This window comes from Capra hircus, chromosome 26 (genome assembly GCF_001704415.2).
Source record: "Capra hircus breed San Clemente chromosome 26, ASM170441v1, whole genome shotgun sequence".
NCBI classification, from domain to species: domain Eukaryota; kingdom Metazoa; phylum Chordata; class Mammalia; order Artiodactyla; family Bovidae; genus Capra; species Capra hircus.
In genome coordinates, this window is record NC_030833.1 from 40,922,352 (window position 1) to 40,947,208 (window position 24,857).

Genomic DNA, 24,857 nt, shown 5'->3' on the forward strand with positions numbered 1-24,857 from the left:
GGTTAACCAGTTTGACTGAATCCTCATTTACACTGAATGTCTGTCACCCTGGGGAGGGTTCAGCAACATTTTCAAAACAAGGCATCCAATGTGGAAGTGTGTACTCAGGATCCTAAGGCAAAATCAGAGTTAGCAGTTATCTGCCTTCTCAATACTAGAGTTCACTGTGAGGGTCAACCGAAGCAATGTTTGTGAAAGTACTGACAGCCACCAGGTAACAGGCAATGTGCAGGAAAGTGATTGATTGCAACAGTTGACAAGTTGAGGCCTTCCTGATTCACTTCTTTTTGTATTTAAAAAAAAATTTTTTTTAATTTTATTTTTTTATTTTTTAAATTTTAAAATCTTAAATTCTTACATGCATTCCCAAACATGAACCCCCCTCCCACCTCCCTCCCCATAACATCTCTCTGGGTCATCCCCATGCACCAGCTCCAAGCATGCTGTATCCTGCATCAGACATAGACTGGCGATTCAATTCTTACATGATAGTATACATGCTTTGCAATGTTGTATTGGTTTCTGCTGTACAACACTGTGAATCAGCTATATCCCCTTTCCTCTTGAGCCTCCGTCCCCGTGCCACAGTACCCCCATCCTACCACTCTAGGCCATCACAGAGCACTGAGCTTACCTCCCTGCGGAATGCCTTCCCACTAGCCATCTACTTTACATATAGCAGAGCATATCTGCCAATGGCGCTCTCTCAATTTGTCCCACCCTCTCCTTCCTGCCCTGTGTTCACAAGTCCATTCTCATATTTGCATCTGCTTTCCTGTCCTGCAAATATGTTCATCAGTACCATTTTTCTAGATTCCATGCATATATGCTAATATACAGATTTGTGTTTCTCTTTCTGACTTACTTCCCCCTGTATGACAGGCTCTAGGTTCACCTTTGAGGCCAGAGAGTGTTTGGACATGTCAGTGTAGCAGAGGAAATGAACCCTTATGCCAAAGGGATTTGACCAGCTGTTAACTTTGGCCTAGAGGCCTGAGGAGAATGAAGACAATTTAGCTCTAAATCCCACCGGAAACACTGGATGGTAGAGGCAGAAGTGCCTTCATTTCCTACTTCACTTTGAATGCTGGAAAATCCCTAGCAGTAATTGAATCTCTTTCTTTTCCCAGTGGGAAAATGGTAAGTTGATGCCCAGGATAAAGTAGTTCCAGTTCTATTAGTCTGGGCTCATTCCCAAATCCTTTCAAAAACACAAATGTTCATATTTGTCCAGATCCTAAGATCTGTTCCACTTGAGCCAGTTAAACAAACGTAGAGTGACAGGAAACAGTCAGCTTGTTGGAATAGGTGGAAAGCTTAAGTAGCAGTCCACGCTCATTCAGCCTCTTTGATGAAAAAGACAACCATACTTTGCCTTCAGTGACAATGGGCAAAGGTGTGTTTGGCAGTGGCAGAGGTGTGTAGATTTGTCTGGGTCCTCTCATGGACTGAGATTTTAAAAACAATCCTTTTAACAAAATTTCAGTGAACTCACTGGAGAATTCTAGGAAGCACAAATGTTGCCATGACTTCTTGTGGAAATAGCATAAATGTAGTTAAACTTCTCAGGTCTTTATGGATTGTAGATTTAAAATCTCAGAAGGATTTCAACATCATTGCCTTCTCATAGTCTTACTCAGCTTTGAGGTTTATCTAAAGAATCTGGAGACTTCTTCCAACCGATTTCCTTGTAAAGGCACAAAGTTGTCTTTTTACATTAAATTCATAGGAATAAACAATCTTGCTTTATACTAACCTGGAAAAAGTCCACTATTATCTGTAAAGTGCATTGCACACTAATAAAATAAAAGTTATTACTCAAGAGCTTTTCTTCTGTTCAGACTCCAAACTATCCTTAAGTTTGGTGACCACTATGGCACAATCTGATGTCTTTGACACAATCTACATTCTCTCATTTCTCCAAATATTTAAAAAATTTTAGAAATGCATAATTATTCATATTTTTCTATCATATTTCATAGGGGACACTTACCTTTATTCTTTTCTCTATACCAGTGCTGTCCAGTAGAAATATAATGTGAACTACATATACAATTTACATTTTCTTACAGCCACATGTTTTAAAGTATAAAGAACAAATGACTAATAAAAAAAATTAAAAAAGAACAGATGACATTTAATTTTTATTTAGAATTCATTTTATAATCATTTTATAAAATTTAATTTTATTTCTATTTCTTTTAAACCAACAGATCCAAAATATTATCATTTCAAAATGTAATCAATATCATTATTGAGGAATTTTCCATTCTTCTTTTTTTGCACTGTCTTTGAGTTTGAATATTATGTTACAGTGTAGCACATCTCCATTAGTATTACCTCATTTAAAGGGCTGAACAGTCACATCCCTGGGGGCTCAGAGGTTAAAGCGTCTGCCTCCAAGGTGGGAGACCCGAGTTCAATCCCTGGGTCAGGAAGATTCCCTGGAGAAGGAAATGGTAACCCACTCCAGTATTCTGGCCTGGAGAATCCCATGGACGGAGAAACCTGGTAGGCTACAGTCCATAGGGTCGCAAAGAGTTGGACATGACTGAGTGACTTCATTTACTTACTTACTTACTTACTTACAGTCACATCTGGCTAGTAGTTATTTATTGGAGATTCCAGCTCTGTACTCTCAGGCTTATATTTCTTTTTTCTTGTTTCTCCTTTTATTTTGTTGAAACTTTTCAACCAGATTCTTTATTTTTCATATCGTACTCACCCCAAATACCTAACTTTGTATCTTACGTGTGCTGTGCTAAATCACTTCAGTCGTGTCCAACTCTTTGTGATCCCATGGACTGTATGTAGCCTGCCAGGCTCCTCTGTCCATGGAATTCTCCAGGCAAGAATACTAGAGTGGGTCGCTGTCGGGGTCCAGCCCCAGTGGAACCAGGGTGATTTGAAGGGGAGACGGATAGGCGAGGGAAAAACTTATTTATTTAATTAGAAATGTAAAGAGATTAAGACGAAACAGTATAGTAGGAAACTTTAGTGGAGAAAGGAGGCTGAATAACTTGGCTATGCCTTCCTTATATTTGACATGAATTCAGTATCTGCCTATCAAACCTCCTACTATTTGAATCATCAGCCGTATCTTCTCAAGTGTTTGGCCTCTGCTCCCCAAATGAGCTTTGAGCCTTACTGTCCAGCAAAAAAGACGTGAGCATAAATACTTAGCTACAGTCCTTTATCATAAGCGTGATATCCAACAGTGTTCTTGTGGTCACTACGTTTGGAAAAATGGTTTGTTACACTGACTCTATCTACTCCAATAATAAATGTCAAACTGCTATTTAAAACCTTTTTTTTTTTTTTTAAGATTTAACATTTCCTAAGAGAAAATGTCACCAGAATAATATTATTTAAACTTATTTACAGATTTGACAGCTTCCTGGATTTAACTCTTCTCAGAGTATTGACTGAATAAATAGCAACAGTTTGCTAAACCATATACTTCCTCTGTGTTTTATTCCCTTGCACAAACAAGTAACATTTTTATACTGGGAATTCCTATGTGTCTTATTACAGGGAAAGAATGCACTGCTGTGGCCAAAAAATTGAAATAGTTCTTTTGACAACTATAGTTTCTAATATAAATTATAAAGACATGTTTTGATTTATGCTTTTCACCTTCTTGTAAGTTTCAGTTACGTGACTGAAGCATGCGTAAGTGTTCAGCATGGGTAAGTGCAATCATTTCTGGGACACTGACAAGTCAGGTGCTAGGATTGGCCAGTCTCATATGCCATAGTCACCAAAGAGGTGCCTCCCTGTGAAACCTTTTGGTGCCCTGCCAGCCAGTCTTCTCCTGCCAACACTCAGATCTTCTTTAATACTCCCCCTCACACCTATAGCTCCTTTATTTAAGTATGCTAAGACATTTTTGAGAAATGAGTCGTAGCCAAATATGTATTCATTACATGCATGAAAAGTATTCCAATTACCATAGTACCTAGTCAAGTGCTTAGAGGACAGAGATGGCCAGCCATTCAACAGCTATTTATTGACCACTGAACGTGCCTGCGTAGTTGTGGGTGCAATCATGAATGAGACAGGCAGAACCACTGTCACAAGACAGTTGTTTTCCCACCCATGTCCATTTGGAAATGGACAGACTTCACATTCTCTGCTTTTCCTTCTGTCTGTAGACACCCAAGTCTTTCCTTACAACTTAGATCATTTATTTCCTCCTCTGGGATGTCTGCTCAGACACTTTAGCCTTGTTCATGTATGACTATATTCATACCTGGGCTTCACTGGTGGCTCAGACGATAATGAATTGGCTTGCAATGTGGGAGACCTGGGTTTGATCACTGGGCTCGGAAAATTCCCTGGAGGAGGTCATGGCAACCCACACCAGTATTCTTGCCTGGAGAATCCCCATGGACAGAGGAATCTGGTGGGCTACAGTCTATGGGGTTGCAAAAAATTGGACAGAACTAAGCAACTAAGCACAGCACATAGACATACCTAGATCATAACATTGAGAGCATAGGAAAGTGCTCTTGAGAATTAGAGCAATCAGCTAGTTATTTGCTGTTTGATTTTGGGTACCCTAGTTATTTCAACTACTTATCCTCTTCATATGTAAAATGGATATACTAATATCTAACTCATAAACAATTGTAAGGACTAAATGAGATAATACATGTCTAGTTTGGTTCTTGGTGCATAGTAGGAAATAAATATTAATTCTTATTTCTGTGCACATGCTTCTTCTCTTTCTGCCTCCATTGTATTAGGCAGTATGGCACTGGATAAAATCTTAGAGCTTATTTATTTGCTTATGTGAATAAATGGAGATTAATTGCTTGACAAATACTATTATTCTGGCAATACTGCATTGTGAGAAGCAATATAGATTCATGGTTAATCAACAATACTGGCCCTTATATTGAGATAGCTTTTCCCCCCAAAAAGTGGGTCTATTACTTTGGCAAGTTATTAATTTTACAAACAAACTGTTATGTCTATAGAGATGTGTAAAATGGACAGAACATGGAGTCCATTTTCAGGACTATTCTGAAAATCCAACAAGATAATGTATAGAAAGCACTTAGTATAATATCTGGCAAATGTGAAGGGTTTCAAAATAATAGGTAGAGGCGATTTCTATTTTTAATGTTTAGTAAGATAAATATATCAAAGTCTCAAGATGGCAGGAAAATAGGATTTTACATATATCATTTAATGTCTTGGTATACTTCATTCCTATGTAAATTAATATTTCTATTTTCCATATGGGAATTTGATCATGATTAAATATATTAATCAATTATCTTTGCATGAGTGAAAGTCGCTCAGTTGTGTGTGACTCTTTGCAGCACTGTGGACTATACCCCCACCAAGCTCCTCTGTCTATGGAATTTTCTAGGCAAGAATTCTAGAGTAGTTTGCTATTACCTTCTCCAGGGTATCTTCCCGACCCAGGGATCAAAACCAGGTCTCTTGCACTGCAGGCAGATTCTTTACCATATGAGCCACCAGGGAAGTGCCCCACCCAGCATTTTACAAATAATATTTATTAATCTCTTTCTATGTAACGGCATTGTCAAATTCTAATGCATTATCTCATAACAACTCAATAATAGAGATACTAATGTTGTCTCTGGGCTTCTCTGGTGGCTCAGTGGTGAAGAATCTGCCTGCTAATGCAGGAGACATGGGTTCTATCTCTGGGTTGGGAAGATCCCCTGGAGAAGAAATTGACAACCTACTCCAGTATTCTTGCCTGGGAAATCCCATGTACAGAGGAGCCTGGAGGGCTAGAACCCCTGAAAATAATCAGACACAGTGTAGTGACTAAACAACAACAAATATTATTTCTATCTCACAGTTAGGAAAATGTGATTAAAGTGATTCATTAACTTGTCTATGGATATAACGATAATAATAGGGCTAGGAACCGAATCTAAACAATGTGACTTCAGGGCCTATGTTTAAGTACTGTGCTTTCCAAATATGCTTCATGTCTTAATACATCTTTGGTATCCATGACAGCAGATGATGTAGGCAGGAATGAATGTCACTGTTTTGTAGAAAAGGAAATTGCTGGAGTCAATGTTACATGATATTTTTGGTGTCATGTGGCTAACCAATTGTGGAGTTGGCTCTGGAACTTTCAATATCTAATGCTAACATGAGTATTTGTTGTTGTTGTTGTTTAGTTGCTAAGTCATGCCAGATTCTTTTGTGACCCCATGGCCTGTAGCCTGCCAGGCTCCTCTGTCCATGGGATTTCCAAGACAAGAATGCTGGAGTGAATTGCCATTTCCTTCTCCTTCCCGACCCAGGGATCGAACCTTCATCTCTAGCATTGCAGGTGGATTCTTTACCACTTAGCCACTGGGGAAGCCCAGCAGTAGCATTATCCATAACCATTCCTTGTTACCTCTCAATCAATAGAAAGAACGATAATTACAGCTCTAAAAGCACTTTGAATAGAACACAACATAGTACAGAAATGAGAATGATTTTTGTTATGATGATCTTTATAACTACTGGTATTATCCTTGAGGTCCTTTAAAGGAAGGACTAACAAGAACTAGTTCATTCCACTGAGCCAAATGTATCCATGTAACATCACATTGGTGTGCAGGACACAATATTTGGAATCAATGCTGAAAGGACTGGATCTGGAAGATGTGAAAAAAAGTGTGAAATGTTCAGCCTCGTTTAGGCAATCTCAGGTATGAAGATGAAGGAAAAGCCTTTTCTTACAAAGAATAGTGACTTCCCCAAATTTCTGACTCAACTAAATGTGGAAAGGCAGATTGTTATGTTGAGGGTTAGGTAATTCTTCAGTGTTGCGAGACAGGGCTTCATGGAGATGAATTACATTGGGTAGGGTCAAGCGATTGCTATCTGAAAGTATGACTGTGGAAAAATTATCACAACACACCTATCAACGCATTGGCAGGTAAATACCAACCAGGCTGCCAGATCTGGCTTTGTTCTATGCCAACCTAATTTTGACTCAGAACCTGGGTAGCCTGTTTCGCTTAGTCACCCACACTCCTGCTCTGTCTGGACATTACCCATCTTATACCCTGTTCTTGTTTCTGGTTCCGTCACTCCCTTTCTGTTCTCTGGTGATTTTGCTTTAGTCTCCCTGTTTAATTTTAAATTTTATTTAAACAAGTAAATAAATAAACAACTGCTGTGTCCCCATTGCTGCATGCTCCTTTCTTTAGTTGCAGGGAGTTGGGGCTACTCTGGTTGCGATGTGCGGGCTTCTCATTGTGGTGGCTTCTCTTGTTGCAGAGCTTGAACTCTAGTGTGTGCAGGCCTCAGTAGTTGTGGCTCCTGAGCTCCAGGGCACAGGCTCAGTAGTTGTGGTGCATGGGTTTAGTTGCTCCATAGCATCTGGGATCTTCCCTGATTAGGGATTGAACCCATGTCTCCTGCACTGACAGACAGAATTTTTTTACCCCTGAGCACCAGGGAAGCCCCCTGTTTACTTTATAGACTTCTCTCTTAAGTAAAAAAAGTGTATTAAATTCTGCCCTTACCCACTGTACAAAGCCTCAGAAATTCTCTAATAAGCAGGACCTTCCCTGACCAGGACAATCGATATTGGATTTTCTCATCTACATCTTTAGGGAACAACACCAGGAAGTATCAAGAGCTAGAATTTGGATTTCAATAACTCTGCACTGAAGACCTAGATTTGATTGTTATTCTTAAATATTTGCTGGAGTTAGTATTTAAGTCTTCTGAGAATAAGATAAGATAAAGCATAGTACCTTAAAGATACTAAGATACCATAGTATCTTAAAATAAGATAAGCATAGTACCAGATCACAGAAACAGGGACAGAAATAGACATCTTTGGCTATGCCTTTGATAAATGCCAAATAAGCTAACAAGTACTAAATAAATATTGTATGTGTGTTTGTGTGTGTGTGTGTGAAAGTCTCTCAGTCATGTCCAGCTCTTTACGGCCCCATGGACTGTACAGTCCACGCAATTTTCCAGGCCAGAATACTGGAGTGGGTAGCCATTCTCTTCTTCAGGAGATCTTCCTAACCCAGGGATCAAACCCAGGGCTCCTGCATTGCAGGAAGATTCTTTATCATCTGAGCCACCAAGAAACACACAAAAGGTGCAAGGTAAATTTTTTATATTAATAACTGGTAAGGATTACAAAGACATGATGTCACCAAGGAGACTCTGACTCCCCAAGTCCTGTGCACAGAAGGTTTATAGTGGAACTGAAAAATGGTTCCATATTAAAATGTTCTCCCCTCTGGAAGTTGCTAGTTCAGATTCCTGAACATGTAATTCAAACCAAAAATATTAAATGGATATGATTGATGAGAATTGTGGTTATGTACCTTTAAGTTCCTATTGAAAATAATTATAAATTAAGATAGAATATTTTTAAGATGTAGGAATAAAAACAAGAAAATCCTACTTGATTAAGAGATATAATGTGTACACACTGCTATAATTAAAATGGATAACCAACAAGCACCTATTGGATAGCACAGGGAACTCTGGTCAATGTTATGTGGCAGGCTGGGTGCAAGGGGAATCTGGGGGAGAAGGGATACATGTATATGTATGGCTGAGTCTCTTTGCTGTCCACTTGAAATTGTCACAACATTGTTTATTGGTTATACTCCAATGCAAAATAAACAGATTTTTAAAAAAATGGTGTAGGGAAAGTGATCAAGATAGCAGAGCAGGGAGAACTGAGCTCCTCTCCTCCCATGAGCACATCAAAATTACAACTATTTACAAAGCAGCTATCGATGAGAATGATCTGAGGACTACCAGAAAATACATGGGGTCACAAAGAGTTGGACACGATTGAGCGACTGAACTGAACTGAACTGAACTGAAAGATATAAAAAAAGGAACAACAAGACAGGAAGGAGGAGTGAAGATGTGGTATAATCAAAACCCACACCCCTGCGTAGGTGACCCACTTAAAAATACACTTAGAAACATATTAAGAGGGTAAATCTTACTTTAAGTGTCCTTACCACAATAAGAGAATATGGTATCACACTGCAAGAATGAATCGTTAGCAGATCTGCATAACAAGAAATATTCAACTCAGTTCATAGTGAGAAGAAAAATAAGACAGAGAAAAATGATGAAATAAGACACAGGATTTCTCGAGTGTCTAACCAAAGAAAAAAATAATGATAATGGTAATAATAATAATCCATTATTAATAATAACAGTAGTGGTTTGCCACTGCTGATAGCAAATGACCACAAATTTAGTGATTTAAAACAATATTTATTATCTCACTTTCTTTGGTCGGTAGTTCAGGTATGGCATAGTTAGGTCCTCTGCTCCAGGTCTCACTGGTTCACAAGCTGCAATCCAGGTGTTAGACAGACTGCTTTCTCAACAAGAGGCTGAACTAGGAAAGAGTGGACTCCCAAGCTCATTCAGGTTTTAGGCAGAATTCTTTTTCTCTTGCAAAGTCCCAATTCTTTGCAAGTTATCAGCTGGAGGCCACCTGCAGATCCTAGAAGCCATATATGGTTTCTTCCCACATTTGTTTGCCTTATTAAGCCAACAAGGAGAATCTCGTGCTCTAGTTTGCTAAAATGGATTCTTATATAATAGACTGCAATTAGGGGATGACATCCCATCACCTTTGCCAATTCTCCTGTCTAGAAGCAAGCCTCAGGTCCCTCCCACACTCAACGGGAAAGGATTGCATAAATTTGTGGTTCCTGGGTGGACCACAGATTATTGGAGGGGTTACCTTAGAGTCTGTGTACCACATTCTTATGACTAAAATCCACTTCTTTAGAGAAAGGAAAGTGTATTTAATTTTACAACCATTCCTCCACCATTCTAATTAGGTCTTGGTAAATTTCAACGGGTGCATCCTGTCCAAGGTAAAAATCCACATGATTGTAGTGTGGAATTAACTTGTAATAAATGAGCCTGGTAATTGTAGGGAGTAAATTCTCAACATCTTTGAGATCAGCCACGCAGTCCTGTCCACCACTCCACACTGCTGTTGGCACTTCCATATTAGAAACGTTGTATAAAGGAGGTGTAAGCTAAATAAAATTAAAGAGAGAGAAAAATAGTTTTCACAGAAAATCATATTATAGAAGGAACATCAATTATCAGTTGTTAAGCAAGTTCTGTCTGTTCTAAATGTTACTGTGTATTATGTACATATATTTACCATTGTAGTACTATCTTAGACATAGTCTGAAAATGTAAGCAGCACTTGCAAGCAGAATTGAGAGAGAGTGACAGGGAGAAAAAGAGAGCCTGATGATTGTGTATATTCCTGGCTATTGTGAGCTTATCATTATACTTCATATTTCAGTAAAAACCAAACCATATTTTTTATAAAATTTAAAATAAAGTAATTTTTACTACTTGCATTGTAAAGACCTATAAATTCTATGGACTAAATTGTGTTCCCCGCAAATTTATATGCTGAAACCTTAACCCCAAGGTGATTGTATTCAGAGTAAAGGCTTTTAGGAAGTAATTAAGGTTAAATGAGGTCGTAAGGTTTGGATCCTAATCCAACAGGATTGGTGGCCTTGTAGGAAGGGGAAGTGAGAGACAGACCTCTTTCTTCAACCAGACACAAAGAGGTAAGGCTATGTGGACATGCATGGAGAAGGGGGCTGTTTATAATCAAGTAAGAAAGCCCTCACTAGAATCTGACCATGCTGGCACCCTTACTCTCGGACTTCCAGCTTCCAGGACTGTTAGAAATATATTTCTGCTGTTTAAGCCACTCATTCTATGGGATTTTTATGGTAGCCAAAGGCGATTAATGCACCATAGGTAATTTCAGCAGAAAGACTAAGAAGAAGAGGTAACATGGACCAACTTATAAATCCTTAGAAAACACTAACTTTGGCCAGGAAGAGGTTTCTAAGACTAGAAATGTGCCTGGGGAGACCCCTGACTCGGTTACTGCACCATGAGTTCTCTTAATAGAGTGATCTGCAGGCGGGGCATTGGTATAAGCATTCCACATGTCACCATCAGTAGATGGTCTTTGCATTAGCAAATAGCTTAAGCATAAGTCTCTTATAATACTGGGAGACCTTGGATATTGGGAGACCAGGTCATGCTGAGAATCAAAAACAATGATATGGCAAGTGGTAAGATCCCCCCAAATAGCATCTGATTTATACAAAGTATCTGGCATAGTGAATGGAGCATAGTGAGTAGGTGCTTGATGAGTAGATACTATTTTTACAAATTTCATTTGCAGTATGAAATTGGTGATTATTATTATTGTACCTGGTGGAAGTGCTTCATGTTCTGATCAGGGTTTCCCCAATCAAAAGCTTGGAACTGACCAGAATTGACAGCCTATAAAAAGATACAAATAATAAACACATTAAAATGATATATGAAAACAACATACATGTAAAGACAGTAAGCAAAAAATATACAAAAAGGATTGCCATAATATCCCATGCTTTAGCACATGAGCTAAAAGTCAAAGTTTAAAAAGTGAAATAATAAAAATGATAAAAATTGATACAAATTCATGGAACTATCTTTTCTTCCCTTTTATACTTTTCCAGTGAAAATCTTTGAGCAGTGATACCTTTAAATAAATTGTATGCTGTTTACATAGACATGTTTTTATTTCATTTTTTATTTTCTAAATATAAATTTATTTATTTTAATTGGAGGCTAATTACTTTACAATATTGTATTGGTTTTGCCATACATCAACAGGGATCCGCTACAGGTATACACATGTACCCTATCCTGAACCCCCCTCCTTCCTCCCTCCCCTTACCATCCCTGTTTTTAAAGATGCTACATTGATTCTTGAACATCTTGGCTTCAAGAATTTTAATATTTTTTAAAAAGCACTAGCTATACATTATAAAATGACTGCTACTATTATTACACTTTATACTTTGTTATCTTCTCAGGTGGTCTAGGATATCATGACTATATTCCTTAATCAAACAGTTTTGCTACATTTGAAAGGAATGCTCACTCAAAGTACATCTTCAAGGCTCTCTGAGGTGTAGTGTCTGCTGTCTCCTGTCTGTATGACCCAGCAGCCTGCCATGTGGTCAGTAACACGGCCACAGGCTGAGTGTCTGAGACACTGTGTGTGCCCTTTTGTTATTTTAAGTTCTAGACTTCAGATATTAGGACAGAAACATTAGCACTTCTAGGGGTTCCTTTTTCTGGTTATTTGCCACCCATTTGGATTGAGGAGAAATAATGTCTACCTTTACCTCAAGCACTTCATTAAATTATTTTCAGACTACTCCAAAGGTTTTTTTCCCTTTAACTTGATTTTTTTCACATGAACTGATTTAATTCTGATTTTTTTGTTTCAAATGTTTCCCATTGTGATTTATGTTCACAGAGGCAGTAGTCTGCTGTGGTTGAAATTCTGTAGGTTTTCAGCAATGAGAGGCAATAGAATGTACTATATAGTTAGGAACTTGGGTTCTAGCATCAAGCAGACCTAGTTTTAATCCAGGCTTAACTGATTATTAAATCTGTGATCCAGGCTGTATATGCATCTTCTCTAAACCTGTTTTCTCATCTGTGCAATGGAAATGACAACAGCATTCTGCTTATAGGGTTACGAAGATTAAGTAATGTATGAAAAGCATGTGGCACCTAGGAACGTCAAGAAATCACTCTTTTTATTGATATTGTTACCATCATGTCATTATCATCATCCTTGCTTTAGCTGTCTACGTAACTTATAACCAAATATTTTATCTCCCCACCCCACTCACTTATTTCTATTCTCAAGAGAACTTTCTATCAAAGGAGAAGAGATGGCTTTAAAAAGAGTCAACTATGAGAGGTAAGGATTGGCTATGACATTTTTAGAGTGTGGAATATCAATGGCATTGAAAGATAGGAGAATTCAAAACGACAATGAGATATATATCTGGAGAATAAGAACACATTGTAAGTGCTCAATGAATATGGAATCAAAGTTGTATTATCTGGAAAACTATGCCTTTCAGAGTCTACCTGTCTCCTCACCAGTAGGAAGCCCTAAATCTGGAATATCTGTCTTCCTTTAGGAACTTGAACGCTTATCTCTTGAAGGTGGAACTCTTCAAAGAATTTCAGAAATCTTCAACTAGTATTTAAGACTATCTATAGCAGTGATTGTCAACTTTGAAGCAGGGAAGAAATTTATCAGGGTGTACGTTAAAATTCAGATTTCTAGGGATTTCAGATTCTTATTCAACTTTTTAAAGTATTTTAAAATTAAGATATTTAATTAAATATTAAATATTAAACCTCCCCCACTTGTACATGTGCACACACTCAGACATAAGTGGCTTAGAAAGCTATACCAACTGAATTTGACTTATTGCTGAGCTTACCAAATACTGAGAAATATAGTAACACACACAAAAAACTTAAATGGAGAGTAAAAACAGAAACCCTTAATCCATTTTAAACCCACTCAAACATTTAATTTCCTCTGAATTAAGCAGTATTTCCACACTCTGAAATCGCCCATATCCCAGTTGGAGGGTAAAAAGATCTTTTTAGAATAGCGTTTATCATATTATGTATAGCTCTGTTAGAGTGAATGATTTCCCGAAAGAAGAAACACAGACTTTTCCTAGACAAGACAATTAGGAGTAATCTGAAGATCAGAATTCAGTCAGAATATCTAGGAATACACAGAGGACCTGGAGAATAGATGAGAGTAAAGAAGATCGACATGAGTTTATCTGACTCCAGAAACATCCCACTGACAGTGGCATAACCCGCAGAGTGAGCTCTCCGGACGTGCTCCGCAGCGATCTTGCAGAGATACGTGTGTGTTATATCAGGAACTGGGAGTACGTACCTGGGCCCAGTGCAGCATGGTCTGAACAGATGTTCCTGCAGAGCTCTGTGCAAAATAAACATCTAAGCGACTCTGCAAAGTAAAAAGATTATTTCATACCTGAAGGCTAATCATGTAATCACACCACAAGTGAATCTGAGTATTTTCTTTCCCTCTCTCACCTGACCCAATCTCTCTCTCTCAGAATAAACATGTACCACATCCTCTGAAGACAAACTAAGCCAAGAAGCCCATCTAAGAATTTTCTTTTCCCTCAGCTCTATTCTCCTGCCTAGGGCAGTGTCTGTGTAAAGCCCACAGAGGACATCCTGTCCTCAAAGACAAACGGCAATGCACTTTTTCTTTCCAGGTCCAAGAATATAGTCAAGAGATATTTAATGAAGCCTCAAATCCTTCTACTCAAGCAGATGGACTCTTAGCTTGGGTTGGAAGCCAAGAACATGCTAGTTGCATTCTAGGAGACAAAAAGACTTTGAAATGTGATTTCCATGCAATTCAGAATGAACTCTCCTTATCTCTGTTCAACAAAACAATTGCTTTCCTAGATCTGACTTCTTACACGTACCATGTTTAAGTTTTTTGGATCAAATCCGCTCAAAGTAAATATAAAGTTGCTGCAAATACGACGAAATATCTTCCGGTTGCATACCTTGGTGGCAATGAATTGATCAAAAAATGTGTGAGGAGAGAACATCTTGTCACCGAATAATACCTGCAAGATTGATTTAAGACGCCATCAACTTTCATGGATGTGAATGTCAAGTGGAAAACGAGTGGCAATTCAGTCAAGCACTGGACATGGGTGACATCTGCTCACTACTAGTCCTCAGTGAAACCACAAAGCCCATTAAACTTTGTCTTTATAGTCCTCCTAACTCAGCTCTTGAAGCTTTTTCTTCCAAGATCCTTTAGTTGAAGTGTTTTATGGAGCATTCCTTAAAAACCTAGGAAATTGGTAAGGCTTTGGGGTCAGTGATATCTTGGTTTGATTCTAAACTCTGTCTCATATTTAGTTTTCTATTATCCTGGATTTCCTCAACTATAAAATAGAAAATCAATGTGCACTAAGAATTTCTGTGTAGATAATAGATTACATGTAAAATACACCTAGTGCAAAGTAGGCAAGGTGGTAGAGTGGAAAGACCCTAAGCTCATCTGCCCCACAGGCACACTAAAATTAGAACTATTTACAGAGCAACTATTGATGAGAAAAACTGGAAGACCAACATTTGGCTAATAGGAGAGGAAAAGAGAGAGAGGAAAAAAAAAAAAAAAACCAAAAATCTTGACTCTCTAAAAGTTTATACCATGCCTATCATTTCATTGTCAAATCCTATAAAGTTTGTCTTCTTTTTGGACAACCCTGGCTCGGTTTCTCAGCTGAAGTGTAACAATAATTCTATAACCATTTCCTTCATCTTTTGCTCTTATATCTTTTACTCTCATTCACTTCCATTTGGTCCCCAAGAGAATTTTTCTAAAAAGAGCATTATGCATGTCATTCCTTTATGTAAATACCTTCCATGATCACCCACCATATATCTAATATGTATCTAATATATCTAGGCTTCTTAACTTGGCATTTAAATCCACATTTCCAATATTCCTACATTTCCTACAGAATCTATTAATATATTTCCAATATTATTTCTCATACCTTTCACAAATTTAAAGCTAAATAAAGTCAATTACATGTGATTTCGCATGGCTTGAGCTTCACCCCTTCAATGGTACTCAGGTTTCCCTCTTAGTTTGGAAAGACTTTCTACAAGACATTGTCAATTGAAATCTTGTCCTTTAGCCCAAACTCAGAAATGCCATCCAGGAAGTCTTCCATGATTCCAATGACTAGAAACATTTTCTCTGAGTTTGTCTGGCAATTTCTTTGATCTATCATTATGATTTTGCTGGAATTTCTATTAGGAATTAGTGAGTTAGTCACATGTGGTAGCTTCTCTATTGGAGTTAAAACAACTTATGGGTAATATATCTAAAACTACAAAACTGACCAATCCTTTTCTCTGTTCAACATTCTTCAATGACTTTGCATCACCAACAGAACAAAACTCTTTAACATGACATAGCTGCTGTCTATAAACTGTCTGTTATTCTCTTCTTGGTCAAGTCTTCCACCATTCATACATGTACCCCAATTTTCAGTCATGCTGACTGGCTGAAAAGTAGCTTTATAGGCATAGCTGTTTCCCGGTGCCATGCTTTTGAAACAGTAGCTCCTAGGTTATCTTTTTTTTTTTTTTTTTTTTACAAAATTCAATTGAACTGCACTACACTATAGGTAGATCAAAACATTGAATGTTGAAGCAGAGTTGTGCAAATTGAGAAAGTGAAGATCCTACCATCTCAAAATATCTCTTAACTTAGTGGGAATGCTGAAATAATTTAACAAGAAGTCTGGTGCTGTTTGCCTGATAATGTAGGACCAGGTTGGACTGAAATATCTGTGGTAAAAGATGCCCATGTACTATGAAGGATCTGTGAGCATTTTTCACATTGTTAAAAGCAGAGACATTACTTTGCCGACTAAGGTCCATCTAGTCAAGGCTATGGTTTTTCCTGTGGTCATGTATGGATGTGAGAGTTGGACTGTGAAGAAAGCTGAGTGCCGAAGAATTGATGCTTTTGAAGTGTGGTGTTGGAGAAGACTCTTGAGAGTCCCTTGGACTGCAAGGAGATCCAACCAGTCCATTCTGAAGGAGATCAGCCCTGGGTGTTCTTTGGAAGGAATGATGCTAAAGCTGAAGCTCCAGTACTTTGGCCACCTCATGCGAAGAGTTGACTCATTGGAAAAGACTCTGATGCTGGGAGGGATTGTGGGCAGGAGGAGAAGGGGATGACAGAGGATGAGATGGCTGGATGGTATCACTGACTCGATGGATGTGAGTCTGAGTGAACTCCGGGAGATGGTGATGGACAGGGAGGCCTGGCGTGCTGCGATTCATGGGGTCGCAAAGAGTCAGACACGACTGAGCGACTGAACTGAACGAACCATAGGTTTGCTGCTACGGTCTTTCTTGGTTGTTTAGGTATGGAATTAAACCACCCTGGGCTAGTTTGCTTATCTCTCACCGATCAGAACTCCTGACTTCTATAAAAATTCTTTCACTTTCATATGCTTTCACTGAAATCACTAAACAGTCTAATCACCTTCTGTCTGTCACAGGAGAAGCCCATATTACTATGTAACAGGAAAACACATCAACTCACATAGAACAATTCTCTCCATTGAGCAAATAATCGTTTAGTTAGCTGGCAGCTAGCAGAAGTCATCTGAGGTCTAGGATACTGCATAGGTTTTGAGGAGTTGACAAACAGAGCTGACGAAGTGTGGGCAACTTTGGACTTTTAGTGTTCTACAGAAATCATGACCACAATAACAATAGCTAGAATTTATTAAAGGCTGACAATGTGTAAAAGATTTACACGTATGTACTCACTTAATCCTCAGAGAAGACCTTCAAGTAGAGACTACTATTATCCTCACTCAATAGATGAATAAAATATTTCCTAGAATTAAGGTCTTGATCAAATTCACCCAGCTATCTAGGATTCAAATTCATGCCATCAGACTCCATACAGTCTGAAATACTACATTATGCTGCCCTTGATACACTAGGGGGCATGGGAGAGAAATTTAACCTACTAAATTAAACCACTGATGCTTTTGAACTATGGTGCTGGAGAAGACTCTTGAGAGTCGCTTGGACTACAAGGAGATCAAATCTGAAGGAAATCAACCCTGAGTATTCATTGGAAGTACTGATGCTGAAGCTGAAGCTCCAATACTTTGGCCACCTGATGCAAAAAGCTGATTCATTAGAAAAGACCCTGATGCTGGGAAAGATTGAGGGCAGGAGGAAAAGGGGATGACAGAGGATGAGATGATTGGATGGCATCATTGACTCAATGGACATTGTTTGAGAAAATTCCAGAAGATGGTGAAGAACAGGGAAGCCTGGTGTATTGCAGTCCACAGGGTCACAAAGAGTCGGACATGACCGAGCAACTGAACAACAACAAATTAAACCAATTAATCAGCCCATCAATCAAATCAGCTCTTGCTATATCTGTGATTGAGGAATCATGTGAGAGAGAAGCCTCTAAATAAAAAATGAAGATGGTAGAGTAGAATGGTATCAGAGTGAGCATCTTGAACTCAATTGGCAAAATTGTGCATCATCAGTAAACCTATGCGTGTACTTCAAGCATCTACTTTATTCTTTCTAGATGCTCAGTTGTGTCAGACTCTGTGTGACCTCAAGGACTGTAGCCTGCTGGGCTCCTCTGTCCATGGAATTCTCCAGGCAAGAATACTGGTGGGGTTAGCCATTTCCTTTTTCAGAGGATCTTCCTGACCCAGGGATTGAACCTGAGTCTTCAGCATTGTAGGCAGGCTCTTTACCACTGATCCACTTGGTAAAACTTTATGTCTCATGTTGTCTTTTCTTGAAATCAGTAGACATAGAGCTAGTTTTAGTTACTACAGGCTGAAACCTGGGGAAAAGTTGTCACATACCTTGACTGCTTTTCTGGAAAGATTTGTTAATTTTTTCATAGGACTTTGGGTGTATTTCACGGTGGTGACTGGAGCCAATGCAAAAAATATCTTAATCCTTTTAGCCAGCTCTGGATTAGTGGAGAATGCTATGAAACCTGAAAGGAAAGAAGATACTAATTCATGGATTTAGAACAATTCTTACTTAACTCATTTTAAGTGATAGTAAAAGTAGTTATATTAAAAAAGAAAACAAAGACACTCAGAGTAAGCACCATTTGGGGTCAATAATTTTTAGATTTCCAAAGATGAAACTGGCTAATTCAGAATAGAGTGAGTTTCCTGTTTCTGAAGGATGCAAATCTACTTACAGAGAATATTACAGAAAGGATTCAAATTCTTTCAAAAGTTAGATTTTATATATATGTAGAGTTTCTAATGGCATTATCAACATTAGAAAGGATTTCTAAGTTCAGCCATTTATGAATATGGATGATAATGCTCTCAGATGTCTGGTGTAAATGCTGTTAGCATTGTCAAGGTCTCTAGCTGAAAAGACAACAGAAAAGAGAATGGAGAGCGTTATGGCACTGCCAACGTGGCCCATCCACATCTAGCCTACCCTAGCACCCACTGGGAACTAACTAAAAGTCACATTGACTGTGGCATATGATCACTGAGATTGGTAATTCTTTGCTTTCTTTTTAGTTTCCCTTACTAGACTGTGAGCTCTTCAAGGGAAAGATGTATACCATATTTATCTTTGATTTCCTGGTATCTAACCCAGCGTCTGGCAAGTGTTTGTTGGATACACAAACGAAGAACTAAATAATTGACTTTCTTACAGTCTTATCCATTAATCTCCAAATTTAGTCCTGAGGGGGCAGGAAAATCCCTTAGTCATCCTCACTTTATTTTCTCTTCAGAAAGACAGCCAGATGTGTTTTTCCAACTCAAAGTTCCCAAGCTAGAGACTGCACAGAGGGAAGAAATCCTGACCCCTTTCATGAATATGAAGAAAATCTCCTGTCACCCTCAGATCACATCTGCCCCAAACACACCAATGGTGGTGCCTTGGGAGTGGCCCACGTAGTAGAGTTGCTCTTGTCTGGTTTTCTCTATGATAAAATTGATTGTGGCTGGAAGGTCATATTTAGCCATCTCATCCAAACTGCCAAAGGAAAAAACAAAGCAAAACAAAACAGAGTTAGAAAAATATCCTTCTCATTGTTAGGCTTGTTTTTTTTTTTTTTTTAGCATTTTTTTTTTAAATTTTTTTTTAAATTTTAAAATCTTTAATTCTTACATGCATTCCCAAACATGAACCCCCCTCCCACCTCCCTCCCCACAACATCTCTCTGGGTCATCCCCATGCACCAGCCCCAAGCATGCTGCACCCTACGTCAGACATGGACTGGCGATTCAATTCTTACATGACCGTATACATGTTAGAATTCCCATTCTCCCAAATCATCCCACCCTCTCCCTCTCCCTCTGAGTCCAAAAGTCCGTTATACACATCTGTGTCTTTTTTCCTGTCTTGCATACAGGGTCGTCATTGCCATCTTCCTAAATTCCATGTATATGTGTTAGCATACTGTATTGGTGTTTTTCTTTCTGGCTTACTTCACTCTGTATAATTGGCTCCAGTTTCATCCATCTCATCAGAACTGATTCAAATGAATTCTTTTTAACTGCTTGTAATACTTAAACATATGCGTTGCAAATCTAGATGCTTAGCTTTTGTTAAATATAAGACTAGAATCAACATATGATGTCAGGCATCTTCTGAGGATCTTGTCTTGATCTAAGAGTAACTTTGTGTTAAGAAACTGAAAAATCTGACTTACAAATCCCGCAGAGTTGTTGTAGTTGTTTGGTCGCTAAGTCATGTCTTTGTGACCCCTTGGTCTACAGCATGTCCTCTGTTCTCTACTGTCTCCCGGAGTTTGCTCAGATTTCTGTCCATTGAGTTGTGATGCTATCTAACCATCTCATCCTCTGCTGCCCTCTTCTCCTTTTGCCTTTGATCTTTCCCAGCATCAGGGGCTTTTTTTAATCCAATCTACAAAGGCTTTTCCACTTAATTCTATAGCAGATTTACCAAACTCCTTTGAAAAGAAAAATTACCTGGAATACTTATTTTACAAACAAAAAGTGAAGAGACTTGCAGATCTCAGCCCAGACAGACTGAATCAACATTTCCAGGGAAGAGGCCTCAGGGGCTTTCTCTCCTGCGTGTAGTCAGGAGCACATTCATCTAGGGAAACAGGATGCTGTTTGCAATGGTGCTATGACACAACTGCACTGGGATGTGGAATCAGGGAATGACAAATGGCTTCCAGGAATGAGGCGGGAATGAGGTCAAGGAACAAGCAACTTTAGTGACCTTCAAGGCACGGTTCTTAGCTTCACTACAAATGCCAGGTTTGCTTCTGTGACTCAGCTGGCCTAACTTCTACGGCAGACAGCACCCCCAGGGACTTCTGGCAGACTGGCTCCACGGAGAGATTTTAGCACCCTCAGTCTATGGAGGACAGAGTTCCTTCACTCCTCAGTGAATAAACATTGGAGTGTCATCTCTGCTCAAGTGCTTGGCTCATTTTGACTTAGCACGAATGTCTGGTTCTCAGGATTTTCAACCAGAACATTGTTTCTGTTCCCATATCTTGATCAGTGTCATTATTCCTCTTCATTAAGCATACCATGTAAATTTCTGGACTGCACACTGACAATGTGATAGTCCTGGAATTTGCATTTTGATTGTTTTTTCCTTTCTTATATACACAGAGGCCAAGTGGGGTGTTTAAAACAACTATCAATGCAATAATAAGGGCATTTCTTTAGAGCTTGTGAAGAAAACCTGGGTAGAGGAAGGTATGTTTATTTCCATCTTGTGGATTCCACAATGTGCAGTTGGACAAAAAGGGAAAATTCAAAAGGCTAGTCATCCATATAAAAAGGTAATGTACACACTTTAGTCATTAGTAGTGTTCTTCTTACCTGAAGGCCCAGAATTCTGGTGATTTGGGTGAAAATTTCAAGTGTTTTCTGGAAAAAGTATTTCCCCGGCTATTCCCCAGCCACACATCATAACCAACATCTGCCAGAAGGAAAGCCAAGCTGTTGTTGGGCAGATTGCAAATCCAATTACTGGCAGATGCAACTAAGCCATGTTGCAAATACACAACAGGCTTTGGAGCTGCAAAACACAGGCAATGAGAATTTTTTATCTGAACTTCCTTGGTGCCTACAAGAAAATTCTCTCTTCTGACTCCCTGTAATACAAAAGAAAGGTTAAGAAAGGAAATTTGACACCACCAGGCAAGTTTAGATTTTAGGATTTTGAACTACTTCTGAAGCTGGTCAAGTTATTTATCTTCTCCACGACTTGTTTTTCTCTCTGTAAAACTGGGATTATGTCCAATGCATTGAATTGTTAAATAGCTGTTGGAGTCAGAGTGCCCTGCTTCAAAAATTTCTTCTGCTATGTATCAACCTCTTTGTGCCTTAGTTAACTTATTTTGTAACAGGGGATAATAAAAAATGTTATCTTATGGTGTAGTTATAAGAATTAAATTAAAATTAAAATACATATAATTTTGTTCAGCCACAATAATTACCTGCTCTATAATTATTCAGATTAATGACAGTTTATTTCTCAAAAAGCATCTGATAACAAAGCTAATATTTTTCCATGATAATAAAGACAATAAAAATTCCATTTGTTAAATATTTCACTGAATGCCAGGTACTATGCTTGTTAATTTGCATTGTCAGAAAGTGAAATGCAAGGTTTTAAGTGAAATGTACACAAGGTAAAATTGTTCATTTGACATAATTCTGCTTACAGTGTAGAACTGGAACAATTTGATTAAAGAAAGAGAAAAGAAAAAGAAGGAAATGGGGAAGTGGTGCTGAAAACATCGAGAAGAGAAAGAGAAGTGACTAGGATATTTTTCTTTTATAAATGGTTCATGATGCTGTGTTGGTGCCAAAAGGCTTTCCTACAGGTCCCCTTTGCGACTTGACCAGCTTCCTGAGATTGAGTAGGCGAGACTGGAGTCTCAGAGAGCCTCGGCTATCTGGAAGCAAGGACCAAAATCTATATCCATTAATCCACCTTTTGAGAAAAAGACAGAAGGAAGAGGTGTTACTAATTCTGCTAAAATACCACCAAAGTGCAGTCACAATCTATAGCTCATCTCTAATCTGAGCCCTCAGGCAGCTTCTCATTGTAGAGACAGCTTTCCTTCCATGCTTTTTGGCATTTACCTGGCAGAACTGACAAGGTGAAAGTTTGGGCAAGTAAAGTTCTCATGAGTATTTCCAAAGGTAATGGAGTTATTTTAAGGAATGATCAGTTCTATAAAGTGAGCAACACTGTTCCATCTAGACTGCATAATTTTTTTTTAATCTTCTAAAAAATAACCCTTCTAATATTGGAAAGTTTGTTTATACAAATCTCCAAAGAATAAAAGGTACTAAGAAATGAGAGAAGAAGCAAACAATTCTTGCCAAGTGGATCCTGTCTCCTCTCAGATACTAACCTGTATTGTAGGGAGCTAGGAATGGCTCTTTAGTTACAATCAAGTATAGAACTAATAGGGTCAGGTTTACTGTAAAAAATAAAATCCAAATGACTTGTGCACAGAACTAATTACAAATGAAACAAAAGCAGTTAGAAAGCTATTGCAGTAGCTTAAAAGATAACTGATATTGCCAAAGATAATGGTGTCTAAGCCTGGACTTGAGTGACGTTGAAACTGAGAGTTTTCAGATTAGAGAGACATTTAGAAGGCAAAATTGGTAGGTCTTGGTGATTGGCTGGATATAGAAAGTGAGGGGAGAAAACATCAAAATGACCCTAGAGTTCTGGTTTTAAGCTGAAAAGTGAGTATTCCTAGAATAAGACCACATTTTCTTTTGTTTCTCTGTTTGTTGGGAAAGAGGACAAGATGATGGAGAAAAGGAAAGACTGAATAGTGTATGTCAAACTGATTAAAAAACTCCAGCATTATACAAATGAAATGGAATAGTGGAGGTGATGGTGATGATTTTCCTTCACTAGAAGGAGGAATAGAAGAGAATAGGCTCTATTTTGGAATCATAGCTGTCCTGCTGCTATCAGCACATCCAGGAATCTCTCCTTAGGCATGATTCCTTTCATAATGAAATAAATCCTACCTGTTTTTGGACATCCTCTTCCATGAGGAATCCTGTAAATTCCGAGGATATAACCATCTTCTGTGACAACGTCATATTTTTCATAAGGATAGCCCCAGTAGGAAATAATCTGGCTCTAAAAAGGGGAAAGGAACAAGTATACCTTCATGATATAATGCCTAGATTTTTACCCACATTGCAATATAATACTTTAAGTCACAACCTACTGTTTATCTATGTTTTGGAACAGAATAGAGCAGGAAAATCAGGATAATTTGAGGAGGGTTTTAAAAGGAAGATGCATGTCAAGGTGTTGTAAGGTAAGGTGGTAATCATACATGGTAGTTTTCTTGGCATGGTATTATTAATGCACTCAGGTTCACTCTCTAAATGGTTTTTGAAAAATTATATCATTGATAGTTCCATTCTTAAAGTTCTAATACAAATGGGTGTGGGTGAGGACATGATGGTACACAACGTATACAAGAAATATGTTTTCCATTGGAATGAAGCATATAGTAAGCATTTGTCACTGGTCTTTTTTTTGGTTGTTTTGGTTGTTTTCATAAATCTATTTCATTCCACTTTGTTCTAGTCCCCTTCTGATATGAATTTCTGCATGCTAAGATATTTTTGTTTATAAGCAGCCCAAACCAAATCTGGCTTACTAAACTTAAAATGTACATGAATGTAGTTTATAAATCAGAGAAACTGCTCTGGTAAAAACCTCAGGAGGAGCCCAAGTATTCTCTAAAAATATCATCAATAGGAATTTGTGAACTTTCTCTTCCGGAAACCACCATGAGTTGGTAGCTCAAACCACCAGCAGAGGGAGCCTTATTGCCCCAAACTGGGTCAGGTCTTGAGTTCTTTGGTTGGTCAACTATGCCAAGGAACGAAGATTGGCAACACAGATTTAGTCAATTTAGAATTTTTAAAAACTAGACAAGCATGCCAGTTATATCTAAAATGACACCAGGAAAGCCCCTAAGATGACAATAGCTTAATAATTCCTTATCTTAGATATTTTTCCTTAATGAACAACTTACAATATTCATATTAGCCTCAGGATTTGTGGTGCTTCCTTTCTTGTGACAACCGTATACAGGTCCAAGAAGAAGCATCCAGCATGTTGCTGCTAAAAGCTGCCACATTTGGAATCTACCTGTAAAAGGAAATATTAATATATTTGTCATCAAAGAGAATTCTAAAAGTGAAACTCTGTGTAAACTTTCTATAAGACTACTGTTGGAAGGAGTGGGAAAATCCTTCTAGGTGGTGTCTTAACAAATAATATACTTAATTATTCAAGATCGATCCCATAAAAAATCTGAACTGGCGACTTCTTAGTGAGAAAAG

The 24,857-nt window shown here is 38.3% G+C and overlaps 1 protein-coding gene across 3 annotated transcripts in view; it reads right to left on the reverse strand.

Annotated features, from left to right (window-relative positions):
* The window catches only part of LIPK (lipase family member K), a 39,328-nt gene continuing 23,741 nt past the window's right edge, over positions 9,271-24,857 (reverse strand). The window contains exons 2-10 of one of the 3 annotated variants that reach the window (XM_018041745.1): positions 24,548-24,663; positions 23,520-23,634; positions 21,336-21,534; positions 19,394-19,503; positions 18,354-18,490; positions 14,469-14,531; positions 13,820-13,891; positions 11,257-11,328; positions 9,271-10,040 (exon numbers count right to left, since the gene is read on the reverse strand). In XM_018041745.1, the coding sequence (XP_017897234.1) occupies positions 9,807-10,040; positions 11,257-11,328; positions 13,820-13,891; positions 14,469-14,531; positions 18,354-18,490; positions 19,394-19,503; positions 21,336-21,534; positions 23,520-23,634; positions 24,548-24,652 (1,107 nt within the window). In that variant the 5' untranslated portion in view covers positions 24,653-24,663 and the 3' untranslated portion in view covers positions 9,271-9,806. Of the gene's footprint in view, positions 10,041-11,256; positions 11,329-13,819; positions 13,892-14,384; positions 14,532-18,353; positions 18,491-19,393; positions 19,504-21,335; positions 21,535-23,519; positions 23,635-24,547; positions 24,664-24,857 lie in introns of all 3 variants that reach the window. The other 2 variants (XM_005698184.2, XM_018041746.1) reach the window with 2 other exon arrangements.